The 16,610-nt window shown below is 48.2% G+C and overlaps 1 protein-coding gene and 1 long non-coding RNA gene across 2 annotated transcripts in view; one reads left to right on the plus strand and one right to left on the minus strand.

Moving 5' to 3' along the window:
• The first annotated feature begins 293 nt into the window (after window positions 1-293).
• On the plus strand, window positions 294-4,931 carry LOC116564257. Its single transcript, XR_004274815.1, has 2 exons — window positions 294-451; window positions 1,880-4,931. It is a non-coding gene; the product is annotated as an uncharacterized LOC116564257 (long non-coding RNA).
• A 4,964-nt stretch (window positions 4,932-9,895) lies between these two features.
• The window catches only part of SNX1 (sorting nexin 1), a 42,207-nt gene continuing 35,492 nt past the window's right edge, over window positions 9,896-16,610 (minus strand). Inside the window, exons 11-15 of the mRNA XM_032297205.1 lie at window positions 15,290-15,495; window positions 12,463-12,606; window positions 11,466-11,546; window positions 10,962-11,033; window positions 9,896-10,336 (exon numbers count right to left, since the gene is read on the minus strand). Coding sequence (XP_032153096.1) covers window positions 10,286-10,336; window positions 10,962-11,033; window positions 11,466-11,546; window positions 12,463-12,606; window positions 15,290-15,495 — 554 coding nt within the window. The 3' untranslated portion in view covers window positions 9,896-10,285. The remainder of the gene's footprint in view (window positions 10,337-10,961; window positions 11,034-11,465; window positions 11,547-12,462; window positions 12,607-15,289; window positions 15,496-16,610) is intronic.

Raw genomic sequence — 16,610 nt, forward strand, 5'->3', positions numbered from 1 at the left:
AAACATTTGGGTTGAAAGACTACATACAGAATATTTATGATGGAAAGAGTATATGAATGAAAGGGCAGTGGGGGCATGTCGAGAAAAAACTAGGAAGGGGAAGGAGCAGGGGCTGCTGAAGGGTTAAAGGCTGCCTGCAAGGGGGCAACAAGAATCTTCCTCCCACCTCCAGAGTTAAACACACCTCCCCTCTCGCTTCTTTCTTGGCAGATTGTTGTCCACTTTATCCATTTACTTAATTTTCAGGTGTTCCAGGAAGCCTCAGATCAGTGGATTTTCATCACCAGTTGTGCAAAGAGATTCCATGCAGCTGACTTGTCAAACATCTGATAGTAGACCTGCAGCTCCTAATTGCACAGCGTTCTAGGGCACAAGAGTGCAGGTCCAAATGAAGAAAAACAAGATCCTTGACTTAGGGGCATTTAAGATGTCTTTGGGGAGGTAAAACAAGGTATGGAGAATATTTTCCAATTTTTAAAAAATCAATTATGTATTAATTTACTGAGACAGGCTCTCACTCATTTGCCAAGGTTGGAGTACAGTGGCACAATCATGGCTCACTGCAGCCTCGACTTGCCAGGCTTAAGGGCTCCGCCTCCCAAGTAGCTGGGACTACAGGTACTCATTATCAAGCCTGGCTAATTTTTGTTTCGTTTTGTTTTGTAGAGACAGGGTCTCACTATGCTGCCCAAGCTGGTCTCCAACGCCTGGGCTCAACTGATCCTCCTGCCTCGACCTCCCAAAGTGCTGAGATTATAGGTGTGAGCCACCGTGCTGGGCCAAATATTTTCCTATAAAGAGGAACACATGATGTAAATGCCATAGCAGTTATTACAATCAAAGGAAGTTTGCTTTCTGTACACTTTCAGTGCTGTCCAGCTCAGCATATGAATACCAAGTTCCAGACTCTATATGACGGATATGCACCCCTCAAAGTAACTTCTGTTTTTAGAATGAGCTGTTTTTCCACACGAACCTTTGTCTTTTCTCCATTGTGATCTAGCATATGGATTGTATTTCCCTATTAGATTATAGTAATTCTCAGACTTTAGCAATCTTCACCACCAACTGTAGGGCTGTGAAATCTCAGATTTGAGTGCCCTGACCCAGGATTTTCTACTTGCTGGGCTGGGGTGGAGCCTGAAGCGGGCATCGCTAACAAGCTCCTGGTGCTGCTGAAGCTCCCGGTTGGAGAGCGTAATAAGCAAGCACCTGTCTCCTGATTCCCCGCCGCAGCCCTGCCAGGGACCGGGCCCCACTCGCTCCTCTATTGCAGGTATGGAGCCTGCAGTTTGCCACTTGGAAATAGGACCAAGGCCTGAGCAGAGGGCAGGAAGGGCTGGGGGGTGAAGTTGTCCCCCGACTTGCCCCATTCCTGCACGTGGGTAGGCTGGCCCACAGCCCCGGCCTTAGCTCAGGCCCTGGCTTCCGCCGCAGTCACACAAAGCCCCCTTTCACCGGCAAGGCTTCTGCTGCTCAGGAGGTTTGGTTAACCCCATTAAGAAAACAAACAGCCCCTGGGCCACGAGCCTGTGGGCGCCACTGGGCACAGAGGCAGGATTCTTCTCTGAGCCTGCACGGGGGACGGCAGTGGAGGGGTGGACTGGCCGGGAGGGGCCCAGCCACTAGGGGCCATCTGAGCCATGGTGGACCTTGCCTGCCCCACCCTAGCCCAGCTCTGGTCACTGGTATAACCTTGGATAACCCCTGTGAGGCTCAGGGTCCTTATCTGCCCTTATCTCGGGGTCCTCGTACAACAGAGAGCGGTGTGGCTTAAATGACAGCAGCTTCCAAAGTGTTTGGCAGAGGGCCCAGCGCACAGTAGAGAGATGTTAGCTATTACTAGTGACTGAATTATGTGAATTTGCTGTTTTTGTAGGCAAAAAAACGGCAGGGGTTTAGCAATGACATGGTTCATCCTGATGGATACTGATTCATGGACAACAAAAACAGGTTCTACTATTTCTTCCATCTTGAGACTGCAAGGTTAGTTTAAAAAAAAATTAACAATTTCAACTAACTCTCCAATAAGGATGTTTCTGATTTACTCCATATTGTGCAACCAAAAAGAGTAAAGAAATAAATTGGAAGCAGAGGTTGATGTAAATCAGCAACTATGCTGTTCAGCAAAACGGCCTCAGAGTTTCTACTGATTACCTTGTTAATAAGTACATTTTATAAATTGAAATAATACAATATAACATTTAAAAACATCATTTTTATGTTTGAATGTTAGATTTTGGTGTAACACATCTTTTAAAAAGGGTGCTACTAAAAAGCATTGTGAGTTACTGAGTTAGTCCAAACTCTTCATTTCTGTCATCTGGGGAAAGCGAGGCGTGAGGGAGGGGTGGGGCTGGGAACGCCTGTGTTAGAAGGCACCTCTGACAAGCGTGTCCTGCCCAAGTCCTTAGAGCAAAGCTTGGTCCAGGGCAGGCAGGCTCGGGGTTCCAGTCAGCAATGCCACTCCCAGGAGCCTCCTGTCTCCTGCCCAGATATGGCAGCGGCAGCTCAGCTGCTTCAGACGACATGATCCAGGTCTGGCCCAGGGAGAGCTGGCAGAGGCCACCCCAGCACTTTGATGGCACAGCTTGCCAGCTGCATGTGGTGATACAGCTTAATGCCCTTCAGAGCCGTGTCAGCCAATCAACCAAGCAGCCCCTCTGGTGTGGCAAGTACTAGGGTTCAAGAAACAAAGACACACTTGGTTCCCTCAAGTAATAAGGGTTTATTGTGAAGGGACCTGAGAGACCAAGAACTGGGGACAACAGTTCTTGATCCGGGCCTCGAGGTCTGGAAGGGAGGTGGCTCTGCCTCGTCTGCTAGCTGTCCCCAGGGTGCTGCCCATGGCTTCTCAGCAAGTGGAGTTTCTCATGTCTGCCTTTAAGGTCCCCAGCTACTCACCAGAGCTGCTTCTGTCTTCCAGCCTCTGCTTTTGCTCCACTGGGCACCCCCCTGCCCATCAGGTGAAAGAGTGTCTCGTATGCGTCAGAGAAGCTACAATGCGTACCAGGCCAGATGGTACCAAAATGGGCTTGTCCTTAGCAGTCCTACTGTGTGGATGCAATCATGTCTAAACAACTTAGGGGATTGATTTCCAGGTTCCTTTCGTCTGTGTCTGTCTAGATGTCTAGATTGTGTCGGATAGGGTGTGGCAGAGAGGCCGTGCTAAGAGCTTGAGTTTGTATTAGCTCTGGGGTGTAATCTGGGCCAGCTGCTTTAGCTCCCTGGGCCTGTCCTTAGTGTGGTCATGAGTGCACCCTGCAGGGTGGCGGAGCTGGATTTGAGCTGTCTCAGGGCCTGGAGCACAGTGCCCAGCACAGTGCTGAACAAATGGCAGTTCTCACTATAGTTAATAAAATAATTAGGCCCGAGAGTGGGAAGGGGCCGTCATGGGCAGTCTGTCCCCTGCTCTGGAACATGCTCCTGGCCTCAGGAGCCTCCTATTTTTCTGAGGCTGCTGGTGCTCCCTTGAGGGGAAACCTGCCTATTGGGCCCCTGTGGTTATTGCCACTGGGGCTCATAATGGAAGAGGAAGCAGCGAGCTCTAAAGCCCCGAAGGGTCAGTCATTTGGAAACAGTCACATCTCTTTATGGAAAGGTCCTGTCTCAGATTGGACAGGGTTTTTCTGTTTCTTTTCTGGACCCAGACAAAGAGCATCCTGTGGAAGGCGAGCAGCTGGCTTCCTCTGAGCAGCCTTGGGTGGGTGAAGCTTTCTGCCCACAGCCAGGGCTGGTCATCAGAGCCAGAGGAGCATTTCCACAACAGAAAGGTTCCTAGGGGCAAAGTCCTGTCTGGGGCAAGCCTTGTGGGGCCTGCAGGCTTTCCCGGGGTACTATGCACTAATCTTACCACCCACGGTGGTGCCTATTAAACCTCAAATTAGGCCAGATTTCCAGATCGCTTGAAAAATCCACAGATCTGGGCTCAGTGGCCCACGGGCTTGTATGGCAATGATCTTGAGCCAAGGAGCAGCCGCTGCCCCAGAGGCTCCTCTGCAGGAGGGAGAAGACACCGGGATAAGCAAAGACAGGGCAGCCCAGGACCCTAGGGAGTCCAGGGCTCAGGAGGCTACAGAGATTGCCTCAGAGCTGACACCGCACTGGAGAGAAAAACCAGAGGCTGAAGAGGGCGACAGATGCAGGGCTCCACTCCAGGCTGGGGCAGGGCACGGAAGGCAGATCAGGGGAATCTGCCTGGAGAACAGACATGTGGCACAGGCCTCAAAGGATGCACTGGACTGTTTTCCCATAATGAAAATAGCTTTATTTGATTTTTCTCATTATAATGATAATACATAGAAATGTTAAGCAATACAAAATGGTATTAAAAATTAAAGGTAATGCAAACTTCCATCTCTAGAGGTGATCATAGTTATTAACAATTCAATCAACATCCTTCCCATATGTAAAGTTTTATATAAATGTGGATATCATGCAATTCTATAACCTGCTTTTTTCACTCAAAAATATGAGTTTTTCTTGTCAATGAATATAGCTATATATTGTCAATGGCTGTAGAATATTCAATGGTGTAACTGTACCATAATTCACTTAATCTCCTCCTGATGGACATTTCAATTGGTTTCCATTTTTGCAACTGTAAACAGTGCTATGATGGGCATTTCTGGTTGGTCATCTTCAAGGATTTGGTTTCTAAAAGCACCTATGGGTTCCTCAGTGAATGGTCTGACACAGGCAAATGCCCCCCATCTCCTTACCCTTACACTCCCGTCTAGGGCATTGGAAAACACCCGCTTCAGACAGGTGTAATTCTGAGACTGCAAATGGGGAAGGGAGAAAGGGTGCTTAAGGTACAAAGCCCAGCATTAACCCAGGCTCCAAGGGCCACACAGGAGTGAGAAGCAGCACATTTGCAGTCAGTTTCCAGGAGGTGTTGGCACTGTTGAGAAGGACTGGGAGATAAAAAGGTGAGCTGGGTCCTCTCCCAGACAGTATGACTGTCAGGTGGCAGAGCCTGCAATTGGGGAACAATCACTCAACAGTTATCTATTTGACGCCTGTTTTGAGTCTGAGTCTTTGCCAGGGGCCATGGAGTTATAAAGGCATACCACCAGAGTTTACAGTTTGGTGGAGACAGTAAATCACCCGACTTTATCACAGGATACAGTATCGGCAGGTGACGTGTGCACCAGAATATAGGCCTGAGTTGTTTTTGTCCATTTCTCTCAGCTCAGGTCTGGCCCTGTCCAAACATGGAGCAGAGACTCTTAGCTGGTGTCTTCAAAGACAGTGTACGTCCAGGCATGTGTGTACTGCAGCAAAGGTGTGCCCTTCTATGACTGGAGCCAGGGGTCCCATTATCTTCTCCTGCCCTCCCATCCCCCTAGGCTGCCAAGTACTGGTGGGGAAAATCCCACCACCTTGGGGCTTGATGTCCCTGAAGTCTGTGGCCTTCCTGTGGGCCCTGAGTGTGCTCGGCAAAGGACACGCCCTCCATCAGCACACACACTCCAGTCACATCTTGGCCCCATCCTGAGATTTCCATCAGTTCGTCTCCTTTTTTTAAATTTGAGTTGCTTCAGACTCTTTTTTTAGGGCTCCCAGCTACAAGAGCATTCAGAATCAAAGTCTTCTGGGAAGAGCTGAAAGTTGCTAGTATTTCTGTCTGAGGGAACAATTCTGGCTTATTCCCATTTCCCTCATTTATTCTGTCACTAAGTACGGACACCGAATACTGGGATCACCCCAGCTCGAAGTCCAGTCCTCATCCTTGGCACTCTAGAGCCCGAGTGCCGAACTAGCCCTGGGGAAAGCAGAGGAACTGCTGACCTGTCTCCGTACCTTTTATCTAAACCACTTGGTTCAAACAGGTAAATACGACATCCCTAGCTCAGAAAATTTTAATTATCAAGCATGAAACTTCCCCTCTTCAGCCTCCCCTCCACTAAGATTCTTTCCTGTGGCCTCAACAGTGAGGCACCCTCTGAACACAGGTCCCCGTCCTGTGCTCTGGACCACACTTTCTTCTAAACATGGCTCTGACAGTCATTCTCTTTCTCTTCTCTGAATTTTATTAACATGCTTATGTTTGCCCCACCTTTACATAAAACAAAGCCTCCTTTTACTCTAACTCCCCTGCTTACAGCAACTGCCCTCCCTTCCCATCCAGAGCTGCTTTTTTTTTTGAGACAAGATCTTGCTTTGGTCACCTAGGCTGGAGTGTAGTGGCACAATCATAGCTCACTGCAACCTCAACCTCCTGGGCTCAGGTGATGTTCCTGCATAGGAACATAGGCATGTGTCACCACACATGCCTAGCTAGTTGTTTTTATTTTTTGTAGAGACAGGGTCTCGCTATATTGCCCAGGCTGGTCTCAAATTCTTGGGCTCAAGCGATCCTCCTATGTCAGCCTCCCAAAATGCTAAAAATACAGGTGTAAGCTACTGTACCTGGCCCAGAGCTGCTTCCTGAACACCTTCAGCACTCACTGCCCCCACCACTGCTGCCCCTCCCATCTTCCCCGAACCTGCTGCCTCACATGTTACAAAGGTCTTCACTGTCTACCCAGTGTCTGAGCCAGAAGCCTGGGAGACATGCTAGCTACCTCCCTCTCCCCTGAGGCTCTCATCAAATCAGGGACTGGATCTCAGTGGTTCCAACTTCACGTCCCGAAACTCTCCTGAGCTCTGGTCCCATCATACCTGCCCTTCTCAGCTCTCCTGAGGGTCCGGATGAGCCTGGCTGCTCTTCCTGCCTCCAGTCTCACACCTTCTGGTGTGTCCAGATCACGAAGCAGCCATGGTGATGTTGAATGCACTTCCCAGGTCCTATCAGGCACCCTGTGATCTGGCTCCTGCTCATTTTTCTCTATGGTCCTCACTGACTTTAGCCACACCAAGCCACTTGACATGTCCCTAGATGTGCCTACTTCACACTCCCAGACAGACAGTATAAACTGCTACATATTTCTTTGAACTGTCTGGCGAGAGCCTAGAGGCAATGACATTCCAGTCACAATAAGCACATTTGGCACCTAGATCTAGGTTTCTAAATACCATTCTCTGGTCGGGTGTGGTGGCTCACGCCTGTAATCCCAGCACTTTGGGAGGCTGAGGTTGGTGGATCCCTTGAGGTCAGGAGTTCGAGACCAGCTTGGCCAACATGGTGAAACCCCCATCTCTACCAAAAATTAACCAGGTGTGGTGGTGGGTGCCTATAATCCCAGCTACTTGGGAGACTGAGGCAGGAGAATCACTTGAACCCGGTAGGTGGAGGTTGCAGTGAGCCAAGATTGCGCCATTGCAGTCCAGCCTGGGTGACAAGAGGAAGACTCCATCTCAATAATAACCATCAAATCAAATCAAAATAAATACTATTCTCTATTATAAGGAACCAAGACTCCCTGGAGAAATGGCTGATTCCAGTCTGCCTCCTTTTCCATGTTGTTAAATCCTTCCTGCAGACAGGGCTGGGGCAGGGAACATTCCAGATGAACCTGGAACATCTTGTTATACCAGAAGGTAAGAAAGGGCTGAAAAATGATGGGGACAAGCTAGAAACACATATGAGGCTGATATAAATCTGGGGCAATTTGAGAACCAAGATAAAATCAAAGCAATGGCCTGCAACTTTGAGTAAAATAGGAATCCCTGTACCCATACTGATAAACAAGTGGATACATAAATGGTGAGAAAGGATGTTTTCTTTATAAATGGAATGCCAGCCAATAAATGTAGACGGCATTATGGAGTTAGTTAGGAAATCGTGTTGGTCAATCATGACAGTAATAACTCAGACAAGACTAATCAACTTGTACTAAATAGTGAATGAGAAACAAAATACTTATATGGTCTCAAAATATCTCCCCACAAATTACTTGTTAATTACAAAGGGAAAGCTGTAAATTTAAAATGAAATCTGGCAGACATCAACCCAACCAAGTGAACACAGTTAACAATATTAATAAACTGACATGATATGCTGATTACGCTGCACTGAGGACGCATCGCTTCTGTGATATTCCTGCCCAGAATGCAGAACCCTAATCTAGTCATGCGGAACCATCACACAGATGCAAATTGAGGAACCTTCAACAAAACAGCCTGTAGTCTTCAAAAATGTCATGGTAATGAAAGACAAAGAAAGGCTGAGGAATCTGCAGTACTGAGAGAGACACATTTACAAGTAAATGTAACACATGATCCTGCACAAGGAAAAAGAATAGCCACAAAGGACATTATTAGGCTGACAACATTTAAACATGAACCACCGGTTAGATAACAGTATTAAATCACTGTTCAACTTCCTGATTTTCATAATATTACTTAAAAGAATACTTACAGATTCTTAAAAGATTTCTCTCCTTCTCTTAGAATAGAATGTTATGTTCTTAGGGAGATGCATACCGTTTTGGGGCATAATGGGGTATCTTGCAAATTACTCTTAAATGATTAAGACAACATGAAATACAGATAAGGCAAATAGGATAGATTATAAACACTTGGTAAATTTGGATAAAAGATATACAGGAGTTCTTTGTGATAGTCCTGCAACTTTTCTGTAAATCTGAAATTATATTAAAAAGTTGAAAGCTACCAACAAAACAAAACAACCCCCGACCAAGAATCCAACAACAAGGGATGAATGAAAATTATGGTACAGTCACCCTATGGAAGCCTTCAAATCACACAGCTTTACAAATCAACTTTGTGAAGCTATATAACAATATGGAAATATGCTTATAACATGTACAATTTTGAATGTCAAAAGCAGGATACAAAATATTATATGTGTATATTATTACAACTATGTAAAAGCAAGCATATAATAAAGACTAGAAGGATAAAACCAAAGTTGATAAGGATACTGAGGGGTAGAGAGTGACTTTTTCCAAAAAATTCACCTGTTAAAATCCTTGCAGCACTGACCCTTCCCCTGGGACTGAGCCCCTGCACAGGAAATCAGCATGTTTCCTTCACTTCCTTGCCTCAGGCTAGCTTGCCCCAAATCTTAGCCCCCCACTAAAGAGAACTGATAGAGCAGGACCTGGGGCCCCTATGGCAGAAGCGTCTTTGGGCTGGAGGTGGCAAGGCTCCCACAGTGGCAGTCAGCGGCTCGAGCTCACAAAGGAGCTTCAAAGTCCACTCTGATGAGTACAGCTTGAGCAGCTGTGGACATAGCTAAGGGGGAAGCCCAGCCTTGACTGACCTGAGACTCTGGCCTCCCCTAGCCAGACTGGCAGAGATCTGTGTGAACACCCTTTGGCTGTGTCTGGGGGCTCCTGCTGGCAAGCTACCTCCTGGGCACAGAACAGTAGAGCTTCTTTGAACCTCCTATGGCTCAGCAGCTCAGAGTCCAGCAGAAGGGATGGCTAGATCAGATCACCCTATCTAGAGGCAGAGGGCATGGCTTTCATGTCTATGGAGATAAAGCATCAAGTCCTTATCAGCCCTTCACACCTTCACACAGTCTACTGAGAATGTGTTTTGATGGGCGACAAAAATAGGTTTATATATAAGACTTGCCATCAGAGGGCAAGACTCAGAGAGCCCTGAGCAGCTTAGGGAAACAGGAGGAATAAAAGAGAAAGGCTCTTGCTTAACAATGGGGATACCAAAGAAAAAAAGAGAGAGAAAGAAAGTCTCTGCCTCCTTTGCAGGAGAATAGGTTTGCTCCTCTTATTTTAAGAGATGTTTTTAAAACTCCTTCCCTTAAGAAGTGGGAATATGAAACAGATTGAGATCCTCAGAACAGGTAGCTGAGGTAGGCAGAGAGAAAGAAAACCCATTTCCAGAGGGAAGCAGCAGCAAAAACTTGTGAACGGTAGAGAAAAACTTACTATACCTGGGCAACTTCTTGGTTAGGAGTATTCCAGACCTGATTCCCAACTGTTCCCAGCCTAAGCAAAAAGCACCACCATTCTGAGTCATGTGACCTGATTTTAAAATATTTTATTACATAACCTTTTCATGGCACCATCAGGAGTAACAGAAAACGTTATTCCCAGTTCCTAAACCACATCCTGAAAAATATACATTTGTATTTATATATTTATATCAATACTCCACCCCATCCCATAATTCTACCACCTATTGTAGGTCTTTTGCTTAAAGCAGGAAACTATTCTCTTAGGTAAGAAAATATATATGGAAGCTAAATGAAATAATGGTCAGAGTAACTGGGGACAGTGGTCATGGGGACAGGGAAGAAGGGGTTAAGTCCAGCCTATGCAGGATGCAGGATGGGGGGTCCATCAAGGTGGAGGAGGACAGTGTATAAAAAGGCAGCGTCACACAAGTGGGCTCTGGGGTCCTTGGTCCATTAGGAGATGGCCTTTGCTTCAGGAAGGAAGGCTTCCCAGTACTTTGCCAGCTGCAAAGAAGTGGGGACAGTAAGCAAGTGCCCCCACCTAGTGGCAGAGCCTGAGCCAGCCTGGGAGGAAGCAAGCACAATGTCCTGGCGTTCCCCAAGCGCCTCCGCCCCACAAAGGCAGGCTCCCAGCAGCTGTACACCCCACATGACCCTCACACCTCCCTCTCACTAGGGGAAGCAGCAGTTCCTGAGCCCCAAGTCTCTGAAGACAGTATTGGCTCCAACCCAGAGGAAGCACGCCTGTGGTGGCCACAACTTTCCTGGCTCAGTTAGCTCCTCGCAGTGGGGCCATTGTTTCGCATACTGATGAGGACTTAGCCTCAGGAGGGCCAGGTGGTATCCTGGGGTGGCTGCTGGAAGGCTAAGCAGTTACAGGGACATGGAGTTTGTCCTCAAAAACTAACTCACCTCAGAATGAGGGCAGCAGCACCGGGCCCTCCTGCTTAATAAAAGATCCTGTTGGATGCTCCATGTCAGAGCAGCAGGGGTTATTTTCAATGATTGACTATAGGAGGGCCCAGCCCCTCAGAAGCAGGGCCTGCACATCTTGTCGCAGAAGCCCCAAGGAGGCAGCTGGCCTTTGGAGCAGACAGCAGAGGATGAAGGTCAGGCACAACTTACATACCTGCTGCTGTGAGTAAAGGAGTGTCTCAAGGTACTTGATCACGTGGTTCTTGAAGTCCTTGGATTTCTCTTTCTAGGAGACAAGATTGTACACTGACCGACCAGTTTTTCCTTTCCCTTTTGATGGGTTGGTGGTGTTTATTGCTGACCAAGGCCAAACATAGTCTCAGAAATTAGAAGCAGCAGAGGAAATAGCTGTAATTTCCAGCCAAAGAGGCCTGCCAAGGCCTTGAAAGGCTTTGTTGGAGGGCAGGAGATGGGAAGTGGAGGAGAAAGGACAGGGCTGAAGGTATGTGGCAGCTGCAAGCTTTGTGTCTAATTGCTCTGGTCCAGTCACAAGTGTAAGTGTGCCACTGTGCCTATGAACAAGAAAACACCCCCCCCAAAGAAGGCCACGCCTGCTCATGAGAATTGCCAAGTCACTGGCACCTCTATCTCCTTACCCAATAGAGTTGGACAGACCAAGCACTGTATGCTAAGTGAGAAGTGGGATCTTCTATCTCACCTCAAATCGTATCACTTCTTTTCGGACCACTGTTGAAATCCTCTCAAAGTCCCTTTCATACTGAGTAACCCGAGACTCCCACTGGGAAGAAAGAAAGAAAGGATCACCTCATATTATGCCATCATTATTAAGACTTCACATTTGGACAGCAATTTCACATGAGTTCTTGATTGATCATTACGTCTTTCTGTCCCTGTGGATAAGATGAGGTGTCACAGGGGATTCTGCATGTAAGTCAGAGCCCAGCAGAAGTCCACTTTAGGGGCTGGCTGGAAAAGAGATGCCTGTGCTCCAGGCATCTGGGACCAAGCGTGGTCCTTCAAGAAAGCTCTGGTGCGCCAGCAGCCTCCAGGTTAGGTACTCACCAGCAGCGGTGGTAGACCTGGAAAACCTAATTTAGTTCTCATGAGAAGGCATATCTGAATCAGCTAGGAAGCTTTTCAAAGACCCAGCCAGGACCCCTCCTGCAGAGATTTTTTTTATTTTTTAGAGATGGAGTCTCACTCTGTCATCCAGGCTGGAGTGCAGTGGCTCGATATCGGCTCACTGCAACCTCCTCCTCCCGGGTTCAAGTGATTCTTGTCTCTCGGCCTCCTGAGTAGCTAGGACTAGAGGCGCACGTCACTATGCCCAACAAAATTTTTTGTATTTTTAATAGAGACGGGGTTTCACCATGGTGGCCAGGCTGGACTCGAACTCCTGACCTCAAGTGATTTGCCCACCTTGGCCTCCCAAAGTGCCCAGATTACAGGTGTGAGCCAGCATGCCGGGCCAGAGATTCTGATTTGACAAGTCTGGGTAGAGTAGGAGGAGAACAGGGGGACCAGGCTTCAGGAAGGTCTGGAGTCATTCTCAGAGGCTTCCTCGGCAGCCACAACCCTTTAGACTTAATCAGCACTGTCTCCTGCTGTGGGGTTCCAAGCCCCTGGGTGGGATGGGAGCTGGGTTCATTTGGAGCCAATAGAACCCCCTGGCTGGGCTGCTTCAGGGGACTCACCTCAAGGATCTCATCCTTGGCCTGCTGCAGCTTATCAGGCTTGTTGGCCCACAGCAGCCGAGCCTCAGCCTCCCGCTTCTTCTGCAGTGTGGCTTGGGCATCCTGCCAGCGCTGCCAAGTCTTCATGCGCTGGTCAAAGGCAGCCTGTGGGGGTGGGGTTGAGGAGGAGCACAGCCAGCTCTTCAAGAGCTCTGCTGTCTCTGCCTCGGGACAGGCTCTCCCAGCAGCTGCGCTAGGGACGGATGGAGCAAGGGCAAGTTCTGCAGCCACATGTTAGTGCCTGGCTGGGAAGTTTAATGTCTAGGAGCAAAGCCTGGGTAAGACTCCTCTCCAAGCTTCCAGGAGGCCAGCGCCATGCTGCTTCATGCTACTCCCAGGGCTGGATGGCAGGGAGCCAGTAGGTGGCCTCATGCCAGGGACCAATACTATGCCTTACAAAAGTACCTCCCTCAGATCAGTCAGTTCATAAGGCTACAGACTTTCCCTGAGTGCCTGCGACGTGTCCGGGGCTAAGAACACAGTGGATGAAACTCATGGTCCCGTTTTCATGGAACTTGTCATCTAATGGAAAAGGCCACCATTACATTCGCAATTACAAATAGATACTTATAAGTAGGCAGACTACTGGGAAAGCAGCAGGTACTATAACATGAAACTAGGGTCCTAGATTAGCCTGGGAAATATGTCAGGGAACTCCATGCTAAGGACGCAACCTTGAAACTGACACCCAAATAATGTATAAGGTTAGCTTGACACATTTTAAATCAACCCTTCAAACCACCACAAGGCCACACTGCTTCTTCCCAACCACACACTCCCCTGCTCTAGGCTACCAAGGCCTCCAAGAAGCTCCCCAAAATCTGCTTGCCAGTTTTCCTTGTTTCCAGCTCCCTGACCACAATCAACATTTCCAGGGGAGGAAGCTGTTGGCCTGAATAACCACACCCATGGATTCACTTAATATGCAGCAAGCAGCAGCCTGAGTCAAGGATCTGTGCCTGGGGCCAGCCACCCAGCAGAAGTTCCCTGAATATTTTCTTCTTTTTTCACTCTTGTCCCCCAGACTAGAGTGCAATGGCACGATCTCGGCTCACTGCAACCTCCGCCTACCGGGTTCAAGTGATTCTCCTGCCTCAGCCTCCCAAGTAGCTGGGATTACAGGCACTCATCATCATGCCCAGATAATTTTTCTATTTTTAGTAGAGACAGGGTTTCTCTATGTTGGCCAAGCTGGTCTCAAACTCCTGACTTCAGGTGATCCACCCGCCTTGGCCTCCCAAAGTGCTGGGATTACAGGTATGAGCCACCAGGCCTGGCCTTCCCTGAATATTGTCTATGCCTCCTTTGTGAAGGCTTTTGCCAAACTTGAACTTTGTGGAGGGCAATACCACCAAATTCACCTGCCCTAGCACTGTCACTGCTGCTCCCCTGCCCATCTTAACACCTCAATGTCAAAGTATTAGGTAAAGGACTAATATCATATCCAAGTAAGACTCAAGCTCAACCCACGGGGCTAACAGTGGTTTGGCACCATGCTCAGGGAAGAAAAGAAAAGAAACTTTTGCTCTTCTCTCCAATCCCACCTTAATCATGAGGTGGAGGGTTCTCTGAGAAAAGACCACTCACAGTTCTGTGCCCAGCCCTAGCCCATGGAGCTCTAGGATGAGGCAGGCTCACTCTGCCTGGGGGCTATACCAAGAGCTGTGCTCTCCAGAGACCCAAGCAATGCTCCTCACAGAAAGCTTCCCCCAGAGAGTGCCCTTCCTGGGGCTGCCTCTCCAGTCTAAGTAGTCTGACCAGTTCTAAGAATTACGTAGCAGCTTATTTTTCAAGCCTCTTATCACTCTGGAGTTAGCAGCAAACCACACAGCAGCGGGAGAGGCAATGAGCAACCTCACAGCCTCTATGAAGCAACTCCACCCCGGGGATGGGGGAAGCGACAGCCTGGGAACAGCTCTGCTCCTGACACAACCCAGACGCTCCCTACAGGAGATAAGTTGGGGATGGGAAACCAGGAGTGGCATTGTTCTAACTCTGAGGCTCATACATCCTGATTGCAAGCCAAGTCAGGGATGGACTTGGGCCCTTATAGTGTAGGCGCCAGGCTCCCTCTTGGTTCTTTCCTCCGTCTCACAGAGGCCATCTGAGAGCGAATACCACTGTCAAGATTCCTTTACGTTAACTGCCAGGAGTGCTCACGGGAAATCACGGTGCTTGATCACCAGGAGAAAGAGTGAGGTGCTTGCTGCGGGGCAGGCTGGAATGTGACCAGTGCGGGGTGGACAGCACAGGGAGGGCTCTGGTACAAGCTCTCTCAGCCCCCTGGCTGCCCTCTTCCATGTAATGCCAAGCCAGTTCCATGTAGTTACCTGACTGCCCTCACTGGAAAGACAAGTGGACGCCAGCAAGAGCTCTTAACCAGAGCAAAGCCACCGCTTACTGTTAAGGAGGCAAAGACCAAAGGACTGAGGAAGTCACTGCTCCAAGGGGTCAGGACAGCAGGTCTGTAAGGAACCTTGCTTCAAGAAAGGAGCACGGAGGACACTGTCCAGTTTCAACAATAAGGGACGACTATTTGGAAATTCAAGAGTGGTCTTTTCTCCAAGTGCTTCTAGGAATCTTCGCTGTGGGCCTCAAAATGATTCAGTGATAACTAGCTAACAGGTGAATAGATTGTTTGGTTTACAGGATACCTTTTCTCTTAAAAGTAGAAAAAGTGACACCTATTTACAAACTAGAATGGGATGAAACTGTCTTGAGAAAGGGATGAGCAAAGGAAAGACAAATCAAATCAAGGGAAGGAGGAGGAAAGGAAACAGAAGCTTACTCGGACTATGGCCAGGAGGCGAATGTAGTCACTCAGGAGCTCGGCAAGGAGGAAGAAGTCATTGTTGGCCTGTTCCTGGTGGAGCTGCTCAATTTTTTCTTCCACCTCAGCCAGCTGGGAGAGTGCCCGTGACAATGCCGTGTTGTCCTCGGAGCTCCCAAGCATGGCTAGACTCTTTGCAAACTGGGCTGTGTTCAGCGCTAGCTCTGGAAGGAGGAAAAGACAGCAGAGGCCTCTCTGATCTCACCAGGAAAAGGGACAAATCAGCCGACACTGCATGGCATGTCTTAGCAATGCTGCCCACTGCATATCTGGCAACGGAGGGCTCTGCAATCCAGTCACTTACACCACAGTTAACTGTATTTGGAGAGGAAGGAGAATGTGGCCTGGTATAGGAGCAGGAGGAAGAGGCACCAGCTATCCTGAGTTTCACTGGGTTAGGCCTACCTGAAGGAAGCAGCTCCAATATCCCTAGAGAACCAAAGGCCAGTCATTAAATAACACAAACAGGCCAAAGGAACTATTCTTTTTTTTTTTGAGATGGAGTCTTGCTCTGTCGCCCAGGCTGGAGTGCAGTGGCATAATCTCGGCTCACTGTAACATCTGCCTCTCAGGTTCAAGTGATTCTCCTGCCCCAGTCTCCTGAGTAGCTGGGATTACAGGTGCACGCCACCATGCCCAGTTAATTTTGGTATTTTTTTAGTAGAGATGGAGTTTTACCACGTTGGTGAGGCTGGTCTCAAACTCCTGACCTAGTGATCCGCCTACCTCAGCCTCCCAAAGTGCTGGGATTACAGGCATGAGCCACTGCACTGCCATAAATTATTCTTATATTTATGTTAAAGCTCATGAATGGTGGCCTCTATGTACAGGAGGCAAGAGTAAATGCATGTGAACACTGTAGAGTCCTGCATGTTCTAGAGCAGGCAAACTCTTTCTGTAAAGGAGCCGGATAATAAATGTTTTAAGCTTTGCAGGTTACACATAGTCTCTGCTACAGATTATTTTCTACCCCCATTCATTCCTTTAAAAATGTAAAAACCTAATTTATAGCTTATGGCAATAGGAACCAGGGCCAGATTTGGCCCATGGGCCAGATTATAGTTTGCCAACACTTATTTCCATTGGCCTCATGCTATGGGTCTTCTGTCTGTTTAGATTTCTAATTATCAGCATGTTTAAGGCAGAGAGGGAAAATTTCACTAGCTCTTAAGCAAATTTCCCTAAAGAAAGAAGAAGGATCAGGAGACAGGTGGTTTCCCTGCATTTACGCTTTGCTGGTTTGACTATGTAGCTAAAGCATGTATGACATCATTTTGGA

Source organism: Sapajus apella, unplaced genomic scaffold (assembly GCF_009761245.1).
Source record: "Sapajus apella isolate SASKATOON/1434 unplaced genomic scaffold, GSC_monkey_1.0 scaffold37, whole genome shotgun sequence".
NCBI classification, from domain to species: domain Eukaryota; kingdom Metazoa; phylum Chordata; class Mammalia; order Primates; family Cebidae; genus Sapajus; species Sapajus apella.